Here is a 23305-nt window from a genome sequence, read left to right on the forward strand (position 1 = left end):
CTAGGGACCACAAGCGCTCAGGCAATGGAGAGGATCATGGAGGAAACCAACCTGGCGGGACAGCCAGTCAAAAACATGGGGGAACATGTCAATTCGTTCCGCGGCACAGTCTGGCGGGGGATGCACAACCTTGTATGTCTATTTGAAGCTGTATAAGAGGCGCGGGTAGTGCAGGTGAATCAATCGGTCCGAGGGATATGTGCTATCCAAGAGGAAGCGCAATTGTTAAGCGTAATCAAATCTCATGCTGTTGGCTTGAGGTGGTAATGGGATGGGCGGCTTTGGTAGTTCGTGGCCAGATGGTGGATTGGTATCCTGGAAATCGTAGGAATGGGAGGTAGAAACGTCCAGCGATAAGACAATACCACAGACGTCTAGGATTGATCGAACCCCCATGAGAAGCGGGAGGCAACAGAAAGTAATGGGGCTGGAACTCCCAACGCGTCATCTAGGTTTGCCATTCATTTTGGTCGGCTCTTATTTCTGCACATACCATGAAATGGGTAGGATATACGGTGTAGTCTTCTGAAAAGGACATGACTTACAGTCCAACATTTTGATTTGTCCAAATGACAGAACGATGCTAGCTGCGAAGTACTCTTCCAACGAGTCGGAAGATTTGGCTTATCGGCTGCGACACGGTTTGGGTACGGCGAAGTTAAGTATTCATAGATTTATATATGGCCAGATCGGCTAATTTGATTACACTAGCCTCGCATCTAGGACGACTAAGCTTGTTATATCGCCAACGAATGTGAACATACGGCCGGTTATCAAGTATTGAGAAAATGAATATGTCGGGACATACCCTTCTGTCAGAACAAGCTAGCGGTAACTTACTCCTAGCAACTGATAGATAAGGTAATCTTGCGCTAATCAGCGTCTGGGATTCAGGGGTATTTTGAACTTACCCTTGAACATACATCTATCTATGAATATACACTTTCGCTTCGGAGCCAAATCCTGTTCACTTGACTGTCTACACAGTGCCTAGCTGGTGAGATCAACAACTAGTTTCGATATGTATTGGTTCAGGAAATCCTTGTCCATGAGTCTGACTACTATTGCGAAACCATCTAGGAACGGCTAGGGTTGGGCCACATGTCCATCCGGGTACAAGACAAGAACATCGATCCGCGAGCCGATTTGGGTGCGGCAACAGCTTTTTGCATACTAAAAAGTTGGCCCACAGTTTGGATGATAATACAGGCCGTATATAACACATTCTGCGCTGGCAGAGATTGTGTGCCAGGATATACCGAGAAAGTTGTGATTCACTGGTCAGCAGACATAAACTTCCGCAAGCTTTTCCGTTCTCTCTTTGTCCTCAGTGAGACTTGAAGATATGCAGTGTGAGCGAAGTTGTTTTCCTTCAAACCGAACGTATATTGGACCTTCCCAAGTCCAAATCCATTTATTATTTGCCTCTCGCAACACTGCTTCTTATTCCACTCCATCCTGACGCTGCTTCTTTTGACCATAAGATAACAGTTCTGTTACCAACTTCGATACACAAGTCTAGATGGGAGATCTACAACCGGCCTTCGATGAGTGAATGGTCCACTGGATGGATCGTATGCGTAGGCGCCGCCGTGCATCCGGTATCTTCTTACGCAGCGTATGGTATGGGCATGGCAATTGAGGACGGCTATTAGATTGCCAAATTGCTCGATGGCGTCGACCTACGTGATCTTCAGGCAGTCAGTGCTGGTACTGAAATTTATGAGAGGCAACGAGTCGAATATGTCAACCCCAATATGGAAATTGCACGCTTTCTCGGGAAGCTCTTCCATGCCTTCCCTTGGCCCCTGACGAATCTTCGCGGCTCGATATTTGGTTGTACCCCATCTTAAGCAAGTACATGAGAAAGGGATACCTTGGGAAGCTGAGAAGAAAACAATGAACCTCAAGGAGCTTCAAATCGCTTAGACGGGGCAATTTTTCAATCTCAAACTTCAATCAACATACATATACCGCGGAGGGGCATAACTACCTTCCCGCCCCGCTACGTGCTTTAAAAATCAATTACGAGACTACAACTTGCAGTTTCTATCCAGTGTTAGGCAGCAATAATCTGTAGAGAGGTGATTCAGGGAAGCTCTTTTTGATGGACCTGTATCTATTCCTACCTAGTTCTCTGTCAGGGGAGGAGATAGACTCTCGCTGCTAAAAGTAAAATAAGGTGGTAGTTTGCTGAGCAGGCATGGCGTTGGGGAATTTTAAAGAATAAAACAAATGAGGAAGAAAAGACAGTGGTATTCTTGTAGTTGAAGATCGTTCCCCAAGAATATAGTGCATTACACTGTAAAAATCTCCGCATAGTTTTCCTGCAGTTACTCGAATACTGAATCTAGTTTAAGCGGACATGTTCGCAGATTCCTGGTTACAAGAAATTTTCAATCTCTGACTTTACTGGAAATAAAGGAATCCATTTGCGTCCCCAACGCCCGTTTATAGAAGATAATATGTTGCAGCGCTGTGGCAGAGACTAATCATCGGACGCACTTTCTCCGAGACCAGTTTTTCATCTGCCTTATCCGTGCAACGTAGGTATGGGATAACTTGGCCCATACGCGTTATGTTCGAGACGCACAGACTTAGCAGTCTGCCATCGGCGATGCGGCAGCATCTCAGCCGAATCCTCCCGTCGCGGTAGGGCCTGATTCTCCTTCAGCGCAGCGTTCTCAGCCTCCAGCGCAGTCTGCCATTGGTACCACACAGACATGACTTCAATCACGGCACCCGCAAGCCACCAAGCAAACGAAATCGGAGCGCTTGGTGTAGCTCATCATCATGCCCGTCACTCCAAATCTTCACCAGGACCGGATATGTCTTCATGAGATGGTAGTGAATACCCCCAGCGGAAAAGTCTCGAGCTCAGTTTGAACGGACTGATTGTGCTAACAAGATTAAGAATGACCCAAGTGAGAATGCAGAAAGGTACGAACTGCATTGAGATGAAACGTAGTAAGAATATCAATAACGAGATAATTGATATGCATATAGAGCCGTACAACCATTCAGGATAGGACAAATTGTTTGCGATTCACGTCACAGGATACATTGTATGCCCAAATATAGCCCACCATACACAGAGAACCGACGAAGGTATAGACGAGTGAGACGCACACGCGAAGGAGTCCATTGGCCACATATTCAAGCTTGATGAAAAGCTGGAGCTGGGAGGAGATACGGTTCAACGTCATCATGAAGAAAAGCTGCTGGATAATTGGCATAACCATAGAGACAGTGTTGTAGAGAACATAACCTCTCTAATTCGTGGTTTTGATATTGATTTCAGTTGCTTTTATTGGGTTTAGATACACCTGGAGCTCCGCCAGTTTCAGATAAGTCGTGTGATCCGATCCTCAAGTTTTCGCTTTTTGTTGACGCCTCCTGTGCATACTCTGGATTACTATCGCTGCCGAAACTCACTACTAGCTGTAGCCGAAGTTACCTACTATTAGCTAAACATCTACATCCATGGAACGGCTCGCTCTCCTGGCAATGGAAAGGGCGGAAGGGCTGGAGTGCCGACCGCAGCGGGAATGTTTCCTTTTTGCATTCTGTATAGATATGTACCTAGTCTAGGTAAGGAGCACTTATAGAGGCGGGTCTGAACTTGAAGATGCAAAGATGTGGTGCTGACTGGCAGTAATAATCTACTCCAGTCCAGTCAGGCTATGGTGATGTCAATAAAGATTGTGAATTATTTCTGAAGATTGACAGATACAACAAGTACTATGTAAAGTATTGCAACATTGCCGAAAAAACATCGACTCAGACCGAGAGACCCCAAGAAGCTAGATGGGGAAGAATATAATGATATGGAGCATCTGCAGGTGCCAAGTGTACTATCTACATTTCTCGATGAAATAATAGTGGACTCCCAACATCCGGCGGCGAGGAAATAATAAAGTCAACGAAACGAATACAGTTTACGACCTCACCTACTCGATCAGAGTACGGTGTAGACTAGAATAGAAGAATTGCGGTTCGATTAAGTTTGTGCTGTAGCAGTCATCCAAGGGTGGGTTCCGTGGTTAACAGAGATCATCAAGAACGAATCCGGTAGACCCAGTTGGTGTCAGGATAACGTCATGAATGATCTCAGGATCAATCAGAACTAAGTGGCCAAAGCTGCTAGACTAGGTTACGGTGTAGGAATGGAAATGGACTGTTCAGGAAATGCGGGGTCTATGTGATCATTCTTGATTGTAGTGTAATGGAGTGTAGTCTATATGCTCGTCTGAATCGTGAAAAAACATGAAATGAAGATGAAGATGGGAATAATGGGAATAGAGATAGACAAGAGAACTCTGTCCAATTCTTATACCTGTATCATCACCACATCATTGCCAAAGAGAAAAAAAAAGAAAAAGAAAAAAAAAAGAAGCCCAGGGTCATGAGGGATGGAGTGACCCGAGGACATTGGTATCAGTAGCCCAACCCAAAAAGTCAAAGAACAGGAAACTGTATGCTCGTCCGTCTAGCAGAAGCAGAAGCAAAACAGAGACATGATATGGTTAACAACCAAAAAACGCCAAGTTGTTTTTGTCATCCAGTGTATGTGAGATAGGTATGGTAGGTAGGTAGGTGGTTTATTCAATAGCGGAGGCATCAGCCTTGCCGCCGTGCAGAACAGGGTTAACCTTGGGGTTCCACTTGAACTTGAATTCCTGGCCGAGCTCCTTGCGGACGGCAGCCTTGACGGCCTCAAGGACGTTAGGGAAGACGCCAAAGTTGGCGGGGTTGTGCTCGTCGTTGTCGCCGCCCTGGAAGACACCGGTGCGGACAAGGCAGGTGTTCCAGCCGTGCATGTTTCCACCGCAGATGTCGGAGGCCGGGTTGTCACCGACCATGTAGATGTTCTGGGGCAGCTTGTTCTCGTTGTGGATCTGCTCCATCCACGAGCGGAGAACCTCGTCGGCGTACTTGTAGGTGGCCTCTTCGGGCTTGCCGTAGACGACACGCTCGAGGTCCTGGCCCGTCAGAGCCTTGTACTGGGCTTCGATGGCGATGCGGTAGAGACCCTGCGTGAAACGGGGGGGTCCCTTGTGGTCGGTAGGCATGATCAGGTCACCCTGGGAGAAGTAGATGGGGATGCGGTTGGCGACAGGGTCCTTGGAGCGGGTGAGCAGCTGGCCGTCGTCGGCGAGGAGCAGGTCGAGGATGATCTGGAAGTCGGTCTGGTATTCGCGCGAGTCGGCGAAGACGAGGATGGCGTCGAACTTGATCTTGGAGAAGTCGCGGGGCTTAGCCTCGGCGCGGTCCTCCTCGGTGAAGACCCTCCAGGGGGAGATGGTAGGGTCCCAGGCGAGGATGTCCTTGGGGTGGATGACGTTCTTGAAGCCGTAGTTTTCGGCGACCTCGCGGATCTTCTGGCCCTCACCACCGCAGACGAGGACGGTTTCGTAGTACTCGGACAGAGCCTGCATGGGGGTGTGCGACTGGATGAACTGATCGGTGGAGATTGGGCAGTCGAGAACCTCTGAGAGCTGCTGGCAACGGGCAGACTCGGTCTTACCACCACCGTTGGTCAAGAGAATGTAGGGAATCTTGATACCGAGCTCGTTGTCACCGTTCAGCATCTTCAGGGCCTCCTTGGCCTCCTCAATGGGGTGGTTGCCGTGGGCCAAAACACCGTCAATGTCGAAAGCAAAGGCCATGTTCTTCGCAGCGGCTACCTTCTCCTGGGACATGTCCTGGATCTGAGAGGCCAGGATGTCACGGGAGACGCCAGCGGCATCAGATGTGACGACTGAGGAGAGGCGGGAGACGCGGGGAGAGCGAGGAATGGGGAGAGAAGTGCCAAAGGAGTTGCGAGAGCCGCGGCGGTCCCGGGTTGAGGGAGACAAGCTCAGGTTGTGCATGAAGGCAGCGGCGTCGCTAATAGAGCTCCTGGTGGCAGGGACCTCGACTGTGTTTCCGGCTTCATTGGGAATTGGCAGCGAGCCAGCCATGCTGCCACGGTCTCTGGGGGAGCGAGTGTCAACGCCAGAGCCGCGAGCTGCGGCATTGGCAGGCGAAGCCTCGACGCCGAAATCAGCGTCGTCGAAGCGAGGCATTGTGAAGAGAGAAGCAACCGATGACTGGAGGGGTTGGAGGGGGAGTGAAGAAGTATAGAGAGCTAGGATGAAGAAAGGAGGAAGAGGAAGAGGAAGATACAGAGAAAACAGAAAAAAAAAGGTTGAGATAAGAATCAAGCACAAAGAAGGAGGGACAGCGATAGTTAATAAATGGCCAGCGTTGCAGTCTTCCAATTCCATTTAGGCAGAGCAGTGCTGGAGGCTCCACCCCGAGGGCCTTGTATCATCATCTCATTCCTAGCAATTATCGCCATCATCATTAGCTGCGAATCCACTTCCACCAGAGGAGCAGACCAGCCCGGTTCCAGTGGAAGTAATTTACAATTACTGCGGTACTGCTGTGTGCCATGCCATGTTTCCCATGTTTCCTTCATACTTACTAGCTATGCCAGGTGGTTTCCTTCCCGGATCTATCTTGATAAGCATCTGCATATCATTCCGTGTCGTTTCTTTGAGCAAACGCCCATACAAACACCCAACAACGAGCTCTATCAGCCTAGACAAAGAATATTTTCAAAGCTCGGCTTCAAAAATACCAAATGTTTTTCGCGAACAGCAGAAATTCTCTGGTCCCGCATGGAGGCCGGGAGGGCTGTGACTGGACAGGACCTCTCCCGGCGGAGCCCATTGAGCAATTTTATTGGCTGCTAGCAGTGGGCCAGCCACAGATTGATGGAGCCATGACGATCCCGCAGTGATGTCATTGAAATAACCAATACGGACAATGGCCTCATCTATACTTCATCGCGGGGCTGCTCAGAGCTTACAGTGCCAGCTGTTTGCCAGTTGCCAGCTCTTTCATCACGCCGCAGACAGCTATATCAAGCAAGCAAGGAGAGCAGCCAGTTCCAGTTCAAGATTTGATTTGATTAATATTAACAATTAAGACCACAATCCCTGCGTGTCCCTAGTCAAGCACGAAATTGCCGCATCCGGGCGAATAAGAGACAGTCCGACAGACCCCGCGGCGACCCCTCCGACCCCTCTTCGTTCGTCTTCTTCGTGTCTCTTCAGCATCACAGAACCCCACCAGCTCGTTCCCCTTCGTCATACTTGGCAGCGAAACGGTAGTCGCCTCGGCCACCACTTTCTTCTTCCCCTCTCTTCCTTCTCTCCGACTGACTACTTCTCTCTCCTCAATTGCTCGCGCATTATCATTACCTTCTATACCACTACATATCCTTGACACTGAGACCTGAAAATGTCCAACGGCAAGACCTTCAAGCTCAGCAACGGCGTCACCATCCCCGGCGTCGGCTTCGGCACCTTCGCCAGCGAGGGCGCCAAGGGCGAGACCTACGCCGCCGTTACCAAGGCCCTCGAGGTGGGCTACAGGCACCTCGACTGCGCCTGGTACTACCTCAACGAGGACGAGGTTGGCGACGCTCTGCAGGACTTCTTGAAGAAGAACCCCTCCGTTAAGCGCGAGGACATCTTCATCTGCACCAAGGTGTGGAACCACCTGCACCGTCCCGAGGACGTCGAGTGGTCGTTCAACGACTCGCTTAAGAAGTTCAAGACCGACTACATTGATCTGTTCCTTGTACACTGGCCTATTGCTGCTGAGAAGGATGGGCAGGATAAGCCTAAGATTGGTCCTGATGGGAAGGTTGGTCATTCTTTCCAATTTGAGGAATGGAGATGAATGAAGCTAATGAATGCAGTACGTGATCCTCAAGGACCTAACCGAAGACCCCCGCCCAACCTGGGAAGCCATGGAGAAGCTCTACAACTCCGGCAAGGCGCGCGCCATCGGCGTCAGCAACTGGACGATCGAAGGCCTCGAGAAACTCCTCAAGTACGCCAAGGTCAAGCCTCACCTCAACCAGATCGAAATCCACCCGTTCCTCCCCAACGAGGAGCTCGTGCAGTACTGCTTCAAGCATGACATCATGCCCGAGGCGTACTCCCCGCTCGGCTCGCAGAACCAAGTCCCCACAACCGGTGAGCGCGTCTCGGAGAACAAGACGCTCAATGACATCGCCAACAAGGGCGGCAACACCCTCGCCCAGGTCCTGATCGCGTGGGGTCTGCGCCGCGGATACGTTGTCCTGCCTAAGAGCTCGAACCCTAAGCGTATCGAGAGCAACTTCCAGAGCATTGAGCTCTCTGATGCGGACTACGAGGCTGTTAACAAGGTTGCTGAGGGCCGGCACTTCCGCTTCGTCAACATGAAGGATACGTTTGGGTATGACGTCTGGCCTGAGGAGACTGCTAAAAACCTCTCTGCTTAGATTAACGACATGATTATTTTTTTGGGCGGTTGGTAGGCACTTTGGTTTGGTCTGTTGGAGCGCTTCGTCGTTTGTTATGCAATGCAGGTCGGCTCACTTTGCAGCCCCTGCTTGGAATTGGTTATTAGATACCCCAGCAGGAGCACAGTGAGCCGAGCGAAGCGAAAGCCAGACGAGAAAGAAACGAATCTCATTCATGTTCTGTTCTGTTCTGTTCTGTTACTTCACGAAGACAAAAGACAAATAAGGATTGGGATAGACGATATCGGATCATGTATGCAGATGAAAATACATAGAATGTCTGTCTGACCCTGTATCTCAGTTACACAAACACCTCAAAACGCGCCCGTAACAGAATCCAACTCAACCGACCAACTAAGGCAGCCGCAATAATTCGACACCACATCCAATGCTACACTGCACATGTGCGTGGATACCAGTTACAACAGAGGAGTGGTAGCGGAGGACAGTCCTCCAGAGCGCCAATGACGTAATTCCGCTCGGAAAAACACGGAAGCAGACAAGCACCACACACCACCGGTGGGCAAATATGGATATGGATGTATCAGGGTGGTGGGGGTGGAGTGAGTATCCAGTCAATGGATGCATGTTTGAGGATGAGATATTTATTCTGTTGTGGTTGACTGGTTGGTGGTTGATAGGAGAACGGTGTCCTCCGGGTGGATGCAATACGAGGGCTATGTGTGTAGAGTGGTATGAGTATAACAGCCTGACTCATAGAGTAAGTCGCGCGAGGCTATCAGTATCATTTTCTCCTGGAGGATAGCTTTTCTGCCATCAACCCACGAAATAAAATATGTCTGGCAGATAGCTAGCTAAATCAGCCAATCCCCTCCCCCGCGAGAACAAGGGTTTGATTAGGTTGCGAATGCGCCAGGAACGCTTCGTACTTCGGACAAGCCACAATTACAGAGTAAACTATGTTCAATTCAAGAACCTCTCTTTCACTCCCTAGATACCCCCATTCTTCATCCGTAGAAAGCGTTGTAGACAAACTCTGGCAAACCTTCCTTCCTATACCCCTCCAACCCCGCGGTCATGACAAACCGCGGGATGAGCTCGTCGATCGCGGTGATCGTCATGGTTTCCGCGGTTGCAACCGCTATCACGTTACGAAGACTCGCTAGAGGGCTTCAATATTCTTGTATTTACGTACAGGGTAGGTACTATAGATACAGAGAATGAAGCTAGGACAAGTAGGTGTGGGCGGAACCCTCTTCTGTCCACTGAGGTCATTGTGCATTGCTAGCATTAGTACTATTAGTATTGGGCTTGCAGGATGCATCTGCATCGGTATGGAGCCAGTCGGCTCGCGCGCCCGAGATTATGCCGCTGTTGAGAAATATACAGACCTCCGATAAAAAAGGGTTAATATGGTAAACGGCCCGTGTTGGGTAAAGACGCTATGCACCGAGTCGCCGACGGAGGATAAACTCTCTTAGTTCCAGTTAGGGCTTTCCTCTTTTCCTTCAATGCAGACTGCAAGTATTCCGGAGAATAACAAGACGAGACTGTCCCCAAATTGTAACTATCTGTCAATGGAGCACGAGGGGCCAGGGCGTAGCTAGTTAGCTACGTAGTTAGTTCAAGCCACAGCATGCACGGAAATGCAGCGCTTCATTGTGGCTTTTGCGGGGTTGCTAATTGGCTACGTATACAGAGAAATTCGAAACGGCCAAAATATAACATGGTTGTATCCAAGGCAAGGCAAGGCAGATACACATACCTTGCAGCCGGGATGTCATTGGACTCTGGTCTAGGGAATACATAGCGGCTCGATCTTAATGCTCTTAGGCAGCACAGAGATCGCATTCGTAACATGATATCTAGATGAAGATACCAGTTAGACAGAGCAGTGAGTATGAATGGCCTCTAACTCTTCTCACAAACCTAATCTTAGAATGCTTGTCCCTTCAACACCGGAGCGCGCGCTCGCCCAGATTTGTCTTTGTTTCCCGATCGTGCCTGCAGATCTTACGTGCTGCTGTATAACGACCAGGGTGTACGGTTGATCAACTCTATGCAAAGCGTGGAGGGCCGTGATTGCTGGGAACGCACATCCGTGCGCTCTGCGCTGGATATTGCTTTTGACGTGGTCTCTGAGTCCTACAATGACTTGCTCAAAAAAACAGGGAATGGAAATAACTGTAGAAGTCAGTGACCTAATGATTGGTATCATGTTAAGCAAAATGTACAAACAAGCGACAAATCTCCAGCTAATACCAATGTATGCCCAACATAGACAAGTAAACCGGACTCCGTATGTAGACAAAAAAACAACAGACATGTACGGACAAACAGGGATATCAAAGTTAAGCTAAGCGCGACGAACCCGACGCGCCATCGGGGTCGAGCCCGCATTAACCTTGAGCAGATTCGCCTTGACTGAGCGGCCACCGCTCAGCAACGAGGGGATCTCAGTCTCCTTAGCAACAGGGGTAGGAACCTTTGACGGCGTCTTAATGAAACTCGTCTTCGGCGACTTGGGCGTCAACTTCTTGCGTTTCACGATCGGGCTCGCCATTGTAGGCGATGGCGGGGACGACGATGACGCCCCATCGTTCGAATCGAATGCGGTGGGCTCAAGAGGTTTGGGTGGTCCAAGCCGCCGCACACGCCGCGCCCGAGGCGCCGGAGATGCAGCAGTCGCTGCGGGTGCAGCTGCAGCTGCAGCTGCAGCCTTTTCACCAGGGCCACCAGTCTTGAGCGACGATATCGAGTGCGAAGCGCGGCTACTGGCTGCCCTTTTCTTTTCGGCGGGTTTTGCGGGCGCCGTGGGCTTGGCTGTGGTTGTTGCGGGCTGGGCGAGCTCGTCGTCGCTGCTCTCGCCCTCGAATTCCACGAGGCGTGAATCGTTCCACGAGACGTTTTTCTTTGGTTTGTTGCTTGGCTTTCGGCTGCTTTCGACGGCCGTAGGGCCCGAATCCGGGGTCTGACGAGTCAAGCCCTGGAGTGTGAATTTCGGTAGCGTAGCGTCGCCTTTGTTCTGTTTTGTGTTGCGCCGGGTCTGCAGAGCTATCTCTTGTGCTTCCGTTCGCTGAAGGAAGACAAACTCATTTCCCCTGGCGCGGCGGAGGGACAGTGTTGTCCGGAAGCCGGTCGGCGCAGCTGCTCTTTGAAGGCCTCTGACTCGTGTGCTGCGGCGAGCAACTGGGCTGGCAGAACCATCATCGTCCTTCTCAGGCTTGGATGGTGATCTCTGCGGCGACGAGGTGTTGGCATCGAGAGCCTCAAGAGCGCGACGCTCGGGGGTTGGAATCTCGACAAAGACTTGCTGCTTGGGCGGGCTCACCGGTTCGGCCTCTTGTTCTTTCTCTATCCTGTCTTCAGGGTCGGCAGCAATCACTGTCGCAGCCTCTGCCTCTGCAGCGGCTTTGGCTTCGCGTTTCGCTTTGGCCTTGGAAAGGAAGTTATTCAGCAAGGCGGTATCATCTCCATCAAGGGAGCTGCGTAATGCCGATCGAACAAGAGTCGACTCTTGCTCGGCTGTCAACTCTACCGGTTCTACCGGAACAGCCATCGTATCCACGCTCTCCGCGCTTGTTGTAATCGTAGGTACGTCGGGTTGCGACTTGCCATCGGCCACCGCCGCTACACCCAGGGCATCGTCGGTCGCAGCTGCGCCGTCTGCAGCATCTTGAGTCTTCAGGCAACGAACTTTCTCCTGGCTGACATGGTCGAGGGATTTTATGTCCACAATCACCCCACGCGGTTCGTTTAATAGGCGGCCAGCCTCACCAGGTAACACATCGGGATAGGCTGCCTCAGTATCCGAGAGTGCCGGGGTAAGCGTCGGGGATTCGCCGGTTTTCTCAAGGTCCTGCATAGTAGTATCGCGGTTTGACGTGGTCCCACCCGGAGCGTCCCCAACCCCGGCCATTTCATCATCCTCCCCGTCCTGCGGGTCATCAACAATCATGTGTTGGTCCAGGTTGTCAGCAGTTGCAGGAAGTTTGCCTAATTCGTGGTCAGTAACCGTCGCCATGCGCAGTAAAGACAAAGACGTACGTCGCTTCCGCAAGACCTCGGTTTCCCATTTCGTTTCCAGAAAGGACCTGCCTCGCCCACTTGAGCTTTCAACACCCTCATTCTCCGCAGCGCGAGGTTGCATCGCGAGACATTGCCGCTTGACACCGCGAGAGTACTCTGCCGTTTGCCGCGTGTTAATTTCGTGCAGCAATTCTTTCTCCGTAAGACCGCTGACATCAGGAGCGATCAACTGGTGCAGAGCTTTCATGCTGTTGAAAGACGACCGGAAACGCTTCCACACTTTGCGCGGCTTGGAGCGTGCCAGAAATGATGTTGAGGGTTTGCGATCCCATACGCGCGGGGCGTTGGAAGTCTTGACGGGCGTAAAATGTATTTCGCTTTGTTCAGAGTGACTACCGATCCGGTAACTTGTCAGTAACAACCTGATAAAGATCCCTCGGTTTCAAAGGCCGAAGTGATTCGCATTCTGAACGGTCGCGTGGGACCAAACAAGAGCGGTATGTCGGGGAAGATATGAGTAAAAGGGGGATTTGCTCACGCCCCTGACAGTGAGAACGATGTACCACTATCGGCCTCTCGAATACGCACAAGAATGCATCAAAGCCCAGAAGATATGGCAGGACTCACCATGATTGCATGTGTGGAGGGAGAGCGTTGGCCTTCTCCATCCTGTCGACGCGCGGAATGTTTGTCGCGTGATGGCGGAAGGGCAAGGAATGTTGGACGCGGGAAAAATGAATATCTGATAGATATACAATGTTTCGAATGATATAGAGCAAGATACAGCGTAAGACAGATGAGTTCGTGAAGTCGCGGGAGAGGTGTGGCGCGTTGAAGAGAAGCAGTGAATGGACTGGAGAAATGATGTTGTTGCAGGTGAGGCGAGCCCGTTGCCCTGCCAACCCTGACCGTTGGTCTGCCCGCCACAGTATGGGGAAGGCCAGAGAATCTTTAAAAAGCAAGATTATTGGCTGTAGCTGAAGAGTTTATTGAAGATATAACTTCTCGAAAGTGTGTTGTTGAGAGACACTTATCGTTCTTTCAATGTTACTGTAACCTTCACTCACCTTCCTGCTGCCTATCCGTCCCATCTACTGCTGGCGACACCGGAGCAACACCGGGCCTCAAAATCAAACCAAAATACGGGTGATATGAGTATCTTGGCCATAAAGTTCATGTATTTTCTTATCGAAAGAGCAGAATGCCACGTAGATGGTCATATCTCATTAATTATCCAGTATCAACTGCGATGCGTCTCAAATCAAGCCACAAGACAAGGAGGACACCCTAACGCCTTACCATGCACCGAAATCTAGCCCAGCTTCTCCTTCATATCGTGCTCGTCGAATGGGTCCCCGAACTCATCTAGATACTGTTAATAATAGTACATAGCCTTGATGTTGAACTCGCAACAGATCGACTAAATCGACCGGCGAGTTATTGGCCCAGAAAGCCATCCCAGCCCTTGCAGAGGGGAAGAGACCACTAACCAAGACTAAAATCCTGATCAACCACAAACTCCATCGCGCGCTGATACTCCTCCTCAGCCCGTTTATTCCTCCACGACGCCCCCGGCTGCTCCATCGCATCGCCTCCGTCGGTAGGGTCGAAGCCCGTTGCTGAACTAAAGTCTGCCATCCCACCAGTTGATTGGGTATGTGATCCCGGCGGCGAGAGTTCCGAGGCGCCTGCGAATTGCGCATTCGGGTTTGTGGTTTGCGTGGGCGTGCGCGAGCCGGCTCCGTCAGCTTCAGCGTCCGATAGGGAGCGGTGGGATTCGGGGGACGAGGCCATTTGGGAGTCGCCGTCGGGGTCTGTGAAGTGTCAGATAGGTGGCTGGAGCTGGAGCTGGGGTTTTGGTGTTGTTGGTGATTGAGGGGGAATGCGGGGAGGGTTGGATAGGCGTGAGGGTATGAGTAGAAGCGGTGAGCAAACCTGTAGCCATGATGGAGATGGATGAATGGATGCTAGTGGTCGGAGCCAGACGGTGCGTCCTGTGAAGGCGATATCCAATGAAGATTGTGGAAGCTCAGCTGTTAGCGAGTGAGATGGGGTGTAGGACTGTAGGGTGTAGGTTGGGGAGAGGATCTTAACTAAGCAGTGCAGACAATCTCCGCCAAACTGATCTCTTTCGGGAGTTCAGGCCTTCTCTCCTGCACCTTCTCTGCTCACCACCAGGAACGGGACCTCTACATAGAGACCATATTTCACATTGGAGTCCCTATTTTGGTTTATAGATTGCCTTCTGGCCTTCAATTATTCCCCGCCCCTACCACCATCGCCCTTATTTATACATCGCGTCTGCCGAGTTTTCTGCCTCAAATCTTTTTTTCGACCCCACGCCATGAGCATGAGCGCAACGAAACAACCAATGGGCGATGCCTGGGAGGATGATTGGGAGTCGCAAGCTGATGTTAGTTACTCCTTTACTTTCAAAGACATGTCGTCCTGCTTTCTTCGCGAACGCATCTAACATGAGCGGTTTCTCCTCCCTAGAAACTAGACAGCGAACCCACCCCGCCTCCACCGGAAAAGAAAATGTCGTCCAAAGTGACGAAAGCCCAGCGCCGCGCTCAACAGCTAGAGTTTAACCGCCAGCTATGGGCTGAAGCGTATGTTTGTCCGATTTACTGAATCTACTACTACGGCAATTGTTTCCTGTCCGATCTGACAATTCTACCTTTCACAGTGAATCCCCGCAGACCTTCCACTTCTACGAAGCCACCTCCGACGTCCCCCTAAAGCAGGAATTCAAGCCGACCGTCACAGTCCTCAGTCGCAATCCGGTTCTCATGACGAGACAAGGGTCTTCGGGAGGTGATGGGGGTGCGGCGGCAGGTCTAGGACGACTCGATTTGAATGCCGAGTCAGACGAGGAGAAGCCGCCGGAGCCGACGCCGGAAGAACGTCAGGCGATGGCATTGAAGAATCGCGAAGAGAAGCAGCGCAAGTATGAGGAGGTGCGGGAGCGTTTATTTGGGACACCGTCGGCGCCGACCTCGGGCGCATCTTCGCCGAGAAGTGAGACTCCCCCAAGATCTGAAGGGCGAGGAAAGGGACGCAGTAGAGGCAACGGGAGAGATAATAATTCTAGAAGAGACCAGTCTGCTGCGTCGGGCAAGTCGAAGCAGCTCTACGACCCGGGGTCCCCGTCCCGGCCTAACTCGTCCTATGGGAGGAGGGACTGGCAGCAGAGCGGTGATAGGAGCCAGAGTGACTCGTCGCAGTCTCCACGCCAGCCAATCCGTAACCCCCGAGGTCCTGATAGCAATGGACGAGGTGGGTTCAAGCCTCGAGGAGGGAAGACAACCTAGGTTACGGTCGAAGTATTGGTTCTACGTATGCGCATTTACTTGCGGCTTCAATCCGGCCGTTGGGCGCGCAGTGAAAAATCTTTGCAGCTTATCTAAGACAGCTGCAGAGAGAGCTATGAGGCGAGGCCTATGGCAACCCTCTCCCAGAGTTTATTGCGTTCGCAAGCTGGGAAGTATTTGGCCGATTTTCTTGCAAGACGTCAGCTTCATTAAATGCACATGCAATGGCGGGATCTACTTACCGGCATAGCGCTCATAGCTATCAAGGTACAGGTCAGGCAAGCTCGTCGTCGCCTTGATCGCCTCGTTGGCTTCAAGTGCATCCACCCAAGCACCCCATCGACTACCCGGCTCGGGATCAGGCCAGCCGCGGTACGGCTTCAAAACGCGATTCAGCCGAACAACCCAAGGCGCAATCTGAATATCAACAAATGAGATGTCTCGGCCAAGGAAGAACGGTCCCTCGGGGTCCGCAGCATTGATGAGCGTGTTGAATGAGTCGTGGAGTTCCTGCGTGTTCTCAATCTGCTTCTGCTGATTCTGTTCCTGGAGGACGCGATAGAAGCTCGGCACAATATGCCGGTTTACCTGCGCTTGTTAGAGATGTCCAGACGATCTTCTCGGTTGCGAGTACTCACATAGTCCGCCCACAGCCGACAGTGAGCTCTTGCCTTCGGATCGCCGGGAGGAAGAAGGGGAGGGTCGACGTTGAGGTCCTCAAGCTGCTCACGTTAGCCCTTACTGAGATCAAGAAGCGAAGCGGACCCGGATGCCTACATATTCCAGCAAAACTGAACTCTCATACGACCCCCAATCTCCATGCCGCAACGCCGGAACTAGTCCTCGTGGATTCACGTCCAGCAGCGATTGCGGTTTCTGATACGGATCGACTTCGATATACTGATACGGGATACCCTTCAGCTCTAGAGCTATCCAGACGCGCTGTACGAATGGGCTGGACGGGTCAGTTTCAGTCGCCGCAACAGGATTATAAAATAAAAGGAAAGACTTGGTTTGTCGAGGGCTTACCAGAAACAACTCCCGTACAGCTTCAACTCTGATTCCTTGGAGTGGTTGGCTACCGTCTCAGCCGCTGAGCCGGTGGCCTTAGTGTGGTAGCTTTTCGGGACGGACATTGTCCTAGTCTTGTTCGTTCTATTAGAATATATGATGAGATAGACCCAATGGCAGTAAAGAAATGAAAATGGAAAGGAGAAAGAAATAAAATGTTCGTTGAACGATGCAGCTCAAAAAAGCGGGGAAGAAAGAGGTGCCTGTCGGGCTCGACCGCAGAGTGACGTAACCGTAGCTCGGAGCATTCAAACCGATGGCAAAATTTGGATAAAGGAAGAAGAAGAAGAAGAAGAAGAAGAAGAAGAAGAAGAAGGAATAACTCACAGAAGCAGCCTGCGCCACCGCCCTCTTCCGTTCCCTCGCCTCCTTCAGCAAGTATCTCTGCACACTATTCTTCTTCACGCGATCGCTTTCCTCCAGTGTATGCCGATGCCCACCACTAACCCCATCGTTTTTCCCGTTCGCACCGTTCCCGTTCACGCGCTGGATCGTGAAGAAGCGCGCGCCGTCGGCGCCGGGGTGGCCTTCTGGTAATGGCGGGTTAGGGGTCAGGACGCCGAATGGTTGGTTCTCGCTACCACCGCTTGCAGCAGGTGTAGCAGCGGAGGAGGGGAATTGGAGGAGTGTGTTTACACTAGGTAATGGCTCGGCAGCAGCAGCAGCGGCGGCGACAGCGGCAGCGGAAAGCGGGCTGTCGACGCCGACACCAAGTCCAGGCGAGAAAGACAGCGATATTTGCTGCTGTTGCTGCTGTTGATTTTGATCCACCACCGCACCAGGCCCAGTAATACCACCCGCATATCCAGGAAAGTACTCCGTGATCTTGATCTTCACGTCGCAGAGATCTCGCTGTCGCGCGGTGCGCTTGCGCTTCTTCTTGTTCGGATCGTCGGATTTCGGTGTCCCCGGCGGTCGGCCCTTTAATCGGCAGTCCCAATAGTGTGAGACGAGGGGCTTGCGCTTATAGTGCTGTGTTGAACGGTGGGAGTAGATGTTGTCAATGTGGGGGAGGTAGGTTCGGAATCTGGAGGTGGGTAGAGAAGGGGGATGTTAGTGAGGGGGCGAAGCGAGGATGGTCTTTCTGCGAGTATAGAACGTAAGGAGAAGAAGGAGAGTGAGGGCATACTCTTCCTCACTCATAACAATCATCTCATCAACATTGAACAGACGCTCCCTCCAAGCCTCCAGATCCGGCGGGTCAATGATAGACGCTATATCGCGGAGATAACCGTTTTCCTTGGAGGCGAAGATCGACTCGTTCGATTGGTTTGATTGAGGTTGTTCGCTAGCGGGGAAGGAAACTTGGGACTTGAATCATGCGCATTAGCTGTGCTTTCTTGGTTTCTTGCAATGGTTGTTTGCCGCATGTGAAGCTCAACTCTCGGTCACTCACCATCAATGTCCCGTACTGATCCTCCTGTCGTAACGGTCGCGCGACCTGCTGCTGGTGCGTATGCGGATGCGCATGCTGTTGGTGGTCGTAATGATCAAAGTCTGCAACGGCAGACTGCAATGGTTGCAGCGATCGAGCTTCGGCGTCGAGCTGGTGTTGGTGGTCTTCCTGATTGTTGTGGTGTTGGTGCTTCTCGCTCGCAGCTAGATTAGACGCGTTTTCCGCGACGGAGGAGAGTGATGATTGGAGAGGGTGAAGAGGGTCCAGGGGGCGGAGATCCAGATCATCCATTGCAAAAGAAATCTAACGGTAAATTGACGCCGACAATGGCTTGGATCGCGAACTTCTTGGGAATGGACGCTGCTTTTAAGGTCTTGGGGAGGAAAAGGCGGGGTTTGAAGCGGCGTGACGTGCAGCGGCTTATTAAGATTTGTTAGGAGGGTCTTCTCTGGGGAACTTCAACTCCACAATTATTATGAGGAAACTAACTAAGGATGCTGTCTTTTGATGCCTCTATGTCTTTTAAAGTTCAAAATCGAAAATCAAGAGTAGAAAGGAAAGAAAATCACGTTGACAGGTCGTCTGCGGAGCCTGTACGACATGCACCACCTGCAAAACTCCATGGCACAGAATATACACCCCCCAAAACACGACAGTCACGCTTAAAACACCTCAACCGATGCCCCATCCTGCCATGTGATCGAATCTAATATCCATCCTCATCGACACTGTGTTCTTGGTACATATCCAAGCTGTACTTAGCGAACTTGCTGCGTGCACGAATCGTCTCTCCAAACCGCGAGAACAATGGCGGTACGAGACAGAACAAAGTGGCGACCGCGGCCAGCAAAGAGGCCGCAACATTGGCTCCAAGATCAACGAACATAGGACTAGAAACGAGAGGCAGAATACCTGATAGAAGCGCGCGGATAAGGCTGAGAGCAGCCAGTCCACTGGCTGCATAGCTGAGATAGCTGTCTGCGAGGTATCCTCCAAGAACATAGTCAATCTCGTTCAGAGCATACCCGATGAGTATCAGTGCCAGCACGGACACTACCCAGTGCAAATTTTGAACAGCCGGAGGAATTGTCCAAGCAAAGACCCAGAGAGCGCCGGCGAGGACTCCAGACCCTATCCAGAATCCTGTGAGCTTGTGCTCCGGCAAGAGGATGTGACCGTGTCTGCGACGTCGCTCAATGAGGTGGAAATCGAGATAACGCGTCAACAATCCCAGACTCAGTCCAGCTCCGATGGCAATAAAAGGAAGACATGCCTGCTTGGTGGTAAAATTAAAAGCTTCATATATCGGGGGCAGAGCTTGGGTGAAGAGATAAACGAGAGCAGTCGCCACGGCACTCATAACAGAGACAGTAAAGACGATCAGCTCTGTGAAAAAGAGTTTGATCGGACGGCCTAGTGCGACGCGTACAAACGTCCTGAAATCAGGAGCGCTATCCGGGTTCAGGCTCTGGAGATAGTCGATTTGGGTTATTTCTCGAAGCTTGGCCACTTCTCGTTCGAGCAAAAGAGCAGGCCGGGATTCGCGAATCCCCAGCAGTAGGAGAGTTAACACACCAGTCACAATTGCCGCAAAGTAGAACAGCCACCTCCTGAATGCCTCGAGTTAGCCAAGGTTAATAAAAGGGACTATTGGGAGATTATTCTCCCAGCCGATGAAGCATACCAACCCAGATCCGCAACGGTAAAAGTTCCCATAATTGGCCCAACAACCAAGCCAAGATTAGCCACCAAGGCCCAGATCCATATCATCCAGACACGGTCTCGAGAATTGAACATGTCCTCGACACTACCAACGACTATAGTGCTTGGGATCGCAGAGAGGAATCCACCAAGAATCCGGCCAAGAACGACACCCTCAAGGGACGGCACTGCTGCAATAATCACGCACGAGATGCTGTATATGGCTGAGCTGATGATATATAGCTTCTTCCTTCCGAAACATTCTGAGTATGGCGGTAGGATGATACCCCCAAGAGCTTGCCCTAGCAGGTAGCTACAATCCAACTTAGCATTCTGTTTCCTTCTCGTTTGCATAACAATAAGGGTATGTCAGACTGAACGAACACTGTGACGAAAAGGAATATAGACAATCCTTCTGACAAATTAAACTCTTTTGCTGCAGCATTTGCGGCCGTAGACTAATGCAGTCAGTAAGCCTATCTTGCGTGGGAGAAAGATCGAAGCAAGGGACCTACACCAGCCGTGCTGACAGCCGTGCTTCACGCATCGTGGAACGTTAGCCTATCACGCCATCATCGAATCAGAACAAGCCGCAGAGGAAAACATACGTGAAGAACTCGAGAAAGATTAGAAGCGAGATATCATGAACCTTTCGAGAAATAGTCCAGTTGCGAGGATGTCTTTTATTTCCAACAGCCCATTGGATATGATATCCGTCAGCGGCTACTCTAAGCCCGTGCTGGGCTAGAGATAGTTGCAGGACATCCTTATCGGACTCTAGCTGAGACATTTCACGTAACTATATTTTCCGCAACGCCAGGACTTCGAAGAGGTGGATCGCGTTCACTTTATAGACGACCGTGAATGCGAAACAGGAGTAGGGGGTAAAAGCGTCTGATTTGCCATTGTCTCCGCTGCAGTCCTTGATAGTGCCTAAAAGTACTCAGCAAAGTTAGCAGCCGCGAGACAAGGGGGCGAGAGAGAGGAGAAGACGACTGTTAATCGAATGAATGAATGCAAGCAAGGGGCGACGTGATGCACCTACTAATTGCATGTCGCACCCGAAGCCTTTGTGTAAAACACATCCCATCCACCAACTGCATTGGCCTCCGGTGAGCATTCTGGATGGGCCCTTTTGGGTTCCTGCATTCCAATGGATGAAACCCCAGCGGGTTATTCGCAGAAGTGGCCCACAGACGGACGTGTGCTTGCTGGTAGATCATGCAGGGTGGTGGATCACTGGGCAAAATGTAAGTGGAAGAAATATCCCAAATATATGAGGGGGTAACGGTCGTTTAGCAAATGGCGCCCAGAACGGGTAAGTGTCTGTTTCTAAACAACTCGTTTCACGAAACGCAACGACGCTAGAAGTCTCCGAATGGAACCCACGAGGTTCAGTTGCGGGAGAAAGACGCAGTGGCCGCGACGGATGAGCAGGGATGGGGAAGAAATGTGGGCTGAAGAAAGGAGGATGGAGACTGGAGACTTCCAAGCTGCTTCCAAGGAAGGCAAGAGCCAGGTCACGGGTTCAGCATTCTTCATTGATCCCAGCTGGGGAAGGACGACGTCAGTTACCTTTCAAAAGCTTGGTGTCGACGGAGGAAATCTTGTTTCTGCCTTGTATAACAGCTGGTAAGAGTCTAGAATTGAATGAAGCTTGCGTACTACTTTCCCCACGATTGCCCTGCTCAAATGCCGACTGAATTACAGAACAAATCCAAAAGTTAGAGGATAAAAATATGTGCATTCTTAATAGCTTAGGTAACAGGCCATCATGAGTCATTACTCTATTTATCCTTCCCGCTTCTCTCGTTTCTCGTCATCTTCAGCTGCCTCTTCCAGGCCATGTTCATGTTCTTGTTCGGATGTGAAGTTGTTTGTACTCCCTATGTTGGGAGCCGCTTGCGCTTACGCGCCGTTGTAGGCAAGGGCGTTGGGGCTGCCCCGGACGTTGGAGAGAACATCCTCAGTAGCCAGCTCCTTGATGCGGGAGATCACAGCACCGGGGCTGGAGAGACCCTCAAGAGCGATCAAGTAGAGGGACAGGCCAACGATGTGGGGTGTGGCCATGGAGGTACCAGAGATGGTGTTGGTAGCGCTGTTGGAGCCTATCCAGGCGGAGAGAATGTCCTCACCGGGGCCGAAGATGTCGACGACGCTGCCGTAGTTAGAGAAGGAGGCGCGTGCGTTGCGAATGGTGCTGGCAGCGACAGTAAGAGCGTTGGGAGCAGAAGCGGGGCTCGTGTTCGAGGCGTCAATCTAAATTCGCGCGCCTGTCAATAGCCGCTCTGTAATGAAGGGAAATTTTGGAAGGACTCACGTTGTCGTTACCAGCTGCAACTACAGTGAGAACGCCCTCGTCATAAGCGTTCTCGACAGCGTTGTTGAAAGCATAAGAGTATCCACCGCCTAGAATAATCAGTCAGTGATGATGGACCTCGGGCTGCTAGCGATATATACTCACCCAAGCTAAGGTTGATCGCGGAGCTGCTGGCGCGGCCGTTGCTGATGATGTCGTCGACAGCCCAGTTGTATCCATCGAGAATGATAGATGTGCTGCTAGATTCGCCCTGGAAAACCTTGACAGAGAGAAGGTTGGCCTCCTTGGAGACACCGTAGGTCGTACCGCCGATAGTGCCAGCAACGTGGGTACCGTGGCCGACGGAGTCGATATGCTGACCACCAACGGCGTTGTAGGCAAGGCTGGCGCGTCCGCCGAATTCCTCGTGTCTGGTGTTAATACCAGTGTCCACCACATAGGCGTAGGTGTCAGCTCCCGCGCTGGTGTCGTAGACGTAGTCGGTGCTGGATTCACCCTGGTGGGAGATGGCGCCAAGACCCCAGGGAGCGTCGCTCTGGGTGGTCAGAGCGTTGATGTACCAGATTTGGTCTTCTTCCACGTTGGCAACCTAAGTTATTGTCAGAATCTGCGATTCGACTGGACTAGTATTCAGAAGTACAAACATCTGCGTTGTTTCGGATCTCCTCGATGGTAGCATCGTCGAAAGAGCCGGAGTAAGCGGCAAACTTGTTGATTTTGTAGTTCTTCTCAATTCCGGAGTACTGGTCCCGCTCGGCCAAACCGCGGCGTTCCAAGTTGCGCTTGTGGACATTCGAGGCCCAAGTCGTGTGAGATTCAATCTGGTCGGCCTCGAGACCAGGCTTGAACGTAACAATGTACTTCCCGGTAACCTTTTCACCCGAACGACGAGGCTCGACGGGAGCGCCAAAGACGGCAGGGAGGAGAGCTCCGAGAAGGAGAATCGAGCGCTTGATCGAATGCATGACGGGAATCCTGGAGGAAGCCGGATAGGTAGAGCCTTGAAGAGGTCGTTCGGGAAGTGAGGAGAGCTGCTTTGCTGCTTGTCGAGGAAGGAACGATGGGTGCGCACACTCTTCTTATACCTTTTGCGCGCAGCTCATTACCTCCAACTCTGCGCCATTAATATCTTTTATCGCGAATTGACAAGGATCCAAGACTCATGGTCG

At 51.4% G+C, this 23305-nt stretch overlaps 9 protein-coding genes across 9 annotated transcripts; 2 read left to right on the forward strand and 7 right to left on the reverse strand.

Annotated features, from left to right (window-relative positions):
* Positions 1–4435: 4435 nt before the first annotated feature.
* Positions 4436–6185, reverse strand: BDV17DRAFT_216273 (phosphatidyl synthase). The gene has a single exon (XM_073755515.1). It carries the CDS (start codon positions 6066–6068, stop codon positions 4602–4604), a length of 1467 nt encoding a protein of 488 aa, XP_073619018.1. The 5' UTR covers positions 6069–6185; the 3' UTR covers positions 4436–4601.
* A 948-nt stretch (positions 6186–7133) lies between these two features.
* On the forward strand, positions 7134–8511 carry gldB (putative glycerol dehydrogenase (GldB)). Its single transcript, XM_073755516.1, has 2 exons — positions 7134–7698; positions 7754–8511. Exons 1-2 carry the CDS (start codon positions 7291–7293, stop codon positions 8321–8323), a joined length of 978 nt encoding a protein of 325 aa, XP_073619019.1. The 5' UTR covers positions 7134–7290; the 3' UTR covers positions 8324–8511.
* A 123-nt stretch (positions 8512–8634) lies between these two features.
* BDV17DRAFT_255083 (uncharacterized protein) lies at positions 8635–9085 on the reverse strand. The gene has a single exon (XM_073756881.1). It carries the CDS (start codon positions 8930–8932, stop codon positions 8699–8701), a length of 234 nt encoding a protein of 77 aa, XP_073619020.1. The 5' UTR covers positions 8933–9085; the 3' UTR covers positions 8635–8698.
* Positions 9086–10467: 1382 nt separating this feature from the next.
* BDV17DRAFT_255088 (uncharacterized protein) lies at positions 10468–13227 on the reverse strand. Its single transcript, XM_073756882.1, has 4 exons — positions 12962–13227; positions 12353–12726; positions 10544–12301; positions 10468–10489 (listed from the first exon to the last, which is right to left on the reverse strand). The coding sequence occupies exons 1-3, from the start codon at positions 13000–13002 to the stop codon at positions 10662–10664; spliced, it is 2055 nt and encodes a 684-aa protein (XP_073619021.1). The 5' UTR covers positions 13003–13227; the 3' UTR covers positions 10468–10489; positions 10544–10661.
* Positions 13228–14394, reverse strand: BDV17DRAFT_255092 (uncharacterized protein). Its single transcript, XM_073756883.1, has 3 exons — positions 14270–14394; positions 13825–14148; positions 13228–13699 (listed from the first exon to the last, which is right to left on the reverse strand). Exons 1-3 carry the CDS (start codon positions 14277–14279, stop codon positions 13647–13649), a joined length of 387 nt encoding a protein of 128 aa, XP_073619022.1. The 5' UTR covers positions 14280–14394; the 3' UTR covers positions 13228–13646.
* Position 14395: 1 nt separating this feature from the next.
* Positions 14396–16236, forward strand: BDV17DRAFT_255093 (uncharacterized protein). The gene is made up of 3 exons (XM_073756884.1): positions 14396–14747; positions 14831–14946; positions 15024–16236. The coding sequence occupies exons 1-3, from the start codon at positions 14679–14681 to the stop codon at positions 15646–15648; spliced, it is 810 nt and encodes a 269-aa protein (XP_073619023.1). The 5' UTR covers positions 14396–14678; the 3' UTR covers positions 15649–16236.
* BDV17DRAFT_216382 (glutathione S-transferase family protein) lies at positions 15712–17995 on the reverse strand. Its single transcript, XM_073755518.1, has 7 exons — positions 17849–17995; positions 17047–17746; positions 16678–16793; positions 16426–16603; positions 16287–16370; positions 15891–16236; positions 15712–15837 (listed from the first exon to the last, which is right to left on the reverse strand). Exons 1-7 carry the CDS (start codon positions 17869–17871, stop codon positions 15776–15778), a joined length of 1509 nt encoding a protein of 502 aa, XP_073619024.1. The 5' UTR covers positions 17872–17995; the 3' UTR covers positions 15712–15775.
* BDV17DRAFT_216365 (uncharacterized protein) lies at positions 17714–18477 on the reverse strand. Its single transcript, XM_073755517.1, has 2 exons — positions 17849–18477; positions 17714–17746 (listed from the first exon to the last, which is right to left on the reverse strand). The coding sequence occupies exon 1, from the start codon at positions 18404–18406 to the stop codon at positions 18008–18010; it is 399 nt and encodes a 132-aa protein (XP_073619025.1). The 5' UTR covers positions 18407–18477; the 3' UTR covers positions 17714–17746; positions 17849–18007.
* Positions 18478–18821: 344 nt separating this feature from the next.
* On the reverse strand, positions 18822–23101 carry BDV17DRAFT_279841 (subtilisin-like protein; the record flags this gene model as incomplete). The annotated part of the gene is made up of 11 exons (XM_073759783.1): positions 18822–19470; positions 19687–19725; positions 19800–20129; positions 20201–20274; positions 20332–20353; positions 20425–20597; positions 20690–20738; positions 21729–22075; positions 22137–22225; positions 22281–22725; positions 22781–23101. The coding sequence occupies 11 exons, from the start codon at positions 23099–23101 to the stop codon at positions 18822–18824; spliced, it is 2538 nt and encodes an 845-aa protein (XP_073619026.1).
* Positions 23102–23305: the final 204 nt, after the last annotated feature.

Source organism: Aspergillus undulatus (assembly GCF_047715775.1).
Source record: "Aspergillus undulatus strain CBS 261.88 unplaced genomic scaffold BDV17scaffold_7, whole genome shotgun sequence".
Lineage (NCBI taxonomy): Eukaryota > Fungi > Ascomycota > Eurotiomycetes > Eurotiales > Aspergillaceae > Aspergillus > Aspergillus undulatus.

Bases quoted from the DNA above. Each gene is read 5' to 3' on its own strand.
- BDV17DRAFT_216273 (XM_073755515.1), bottom strand. From the start codon at position 6,068: ATGCCTCGCTTCGACGACGCTGATTTCGGCGTCGAGGCTTCGCCTGCC.
- gldB (XM_073755516.1), top strand. From the start codon at position 7,291: ATGTCCAACGGCAAGACCTTCAAGCTCAGCAACGGCGTCACCATCCCC. The intron at 7,699-7,753 runs GTTGGTCATTCT...TAATGAATGCAG, and splicing joins AGATTGGTCCTGATGGGAAG to TACGTGATCCTCAAGGACCT.
- BDV17DRAFT_255083 (XM_073756881.1), bottom strand. From the start codon at position 8,932: ATGCATCCATTGACTGGATACTCACTCCACCCCCACCACCCTGATACA.
- BDV17DRAFT_255088 (XM_073756882.1), bottom strand. From the start codon at position 13,002: ATGGAGAAGGCCAACGCTCTCCCTCCACACATGCAATCATG. The intron at 12,727-12,961 runs GTGAGTCCTGCC...CCGGATCGGTAG, and splicing joins CCTCCACACATGCAATCATG to TCACTCTGAACAAAGCGAAA. The intron at 12,302-12,352 runs GTACGTCTTTGT...ACCACGAATTAG, and splicing joins CGAGGTCTTGCGGAAGCGAC to GCAAACTTCCTGCAACTGCT.
- BDV17DRAFT_255092 (XM_073756883.1), bottom strand. The intron at 13,700-13,824 runs GTTAGTGGTCTC...AACAGTATCTAG, and splicing joins TGATCAGGATTTTAGTCTTG to ATGAGTTCGGGGACCCATTC.
- BDV17DRAFT_255093 (XM_073756884.1), top strand. From the start codon at position 14,679: ATGAGCATGAGCGCAACGAAACAACCAATGGGCGATGCCTGGGAGGAT. The intron at 14,748-14,830 runs GTTAGTTACTCC...TCTCCTCCCTAG, and splicing joins ATTGGGAGTCGCAAGCTGAT to AAACTAGACAGCGAACCCAC. The intron at 14,947-15,023 runs GTATGTTTGTCC...TACCTTTCACAG, and splicing joins CGCCAGCTATGGGCTGAAGC to TGAATCCCCGCAGACCTTCC.
- BDV17DRAFT_216382 (XM_073755518.1), bottom strand. From the start codon at position 17,871: ATGATTGTTATGAGTGAGGAAGA. The intron at 16,604-16,677 runs GTAAGCCCTCGA...TGACCCGTCCAG, and splicing joins CTGTACGGGAGTTGTTTCTG to CCCATTCGTACAGCGCGTCT. The intron at 15,838-15,890 runs GTAAGTAGATCC...ACGTCTTGCAAG, and splicing joins TAGCTATGAGCGCTATGCCG to AAAATCGGCCAAATACTTCC.
- BDV17DRAFT_216365 (XM_073755517.1), bottom strand. From the start codon at position 18,406: ATGGATGATCTGGATCTCCGCCCCCTGGACCCTCTTCACCCTCTCCAA.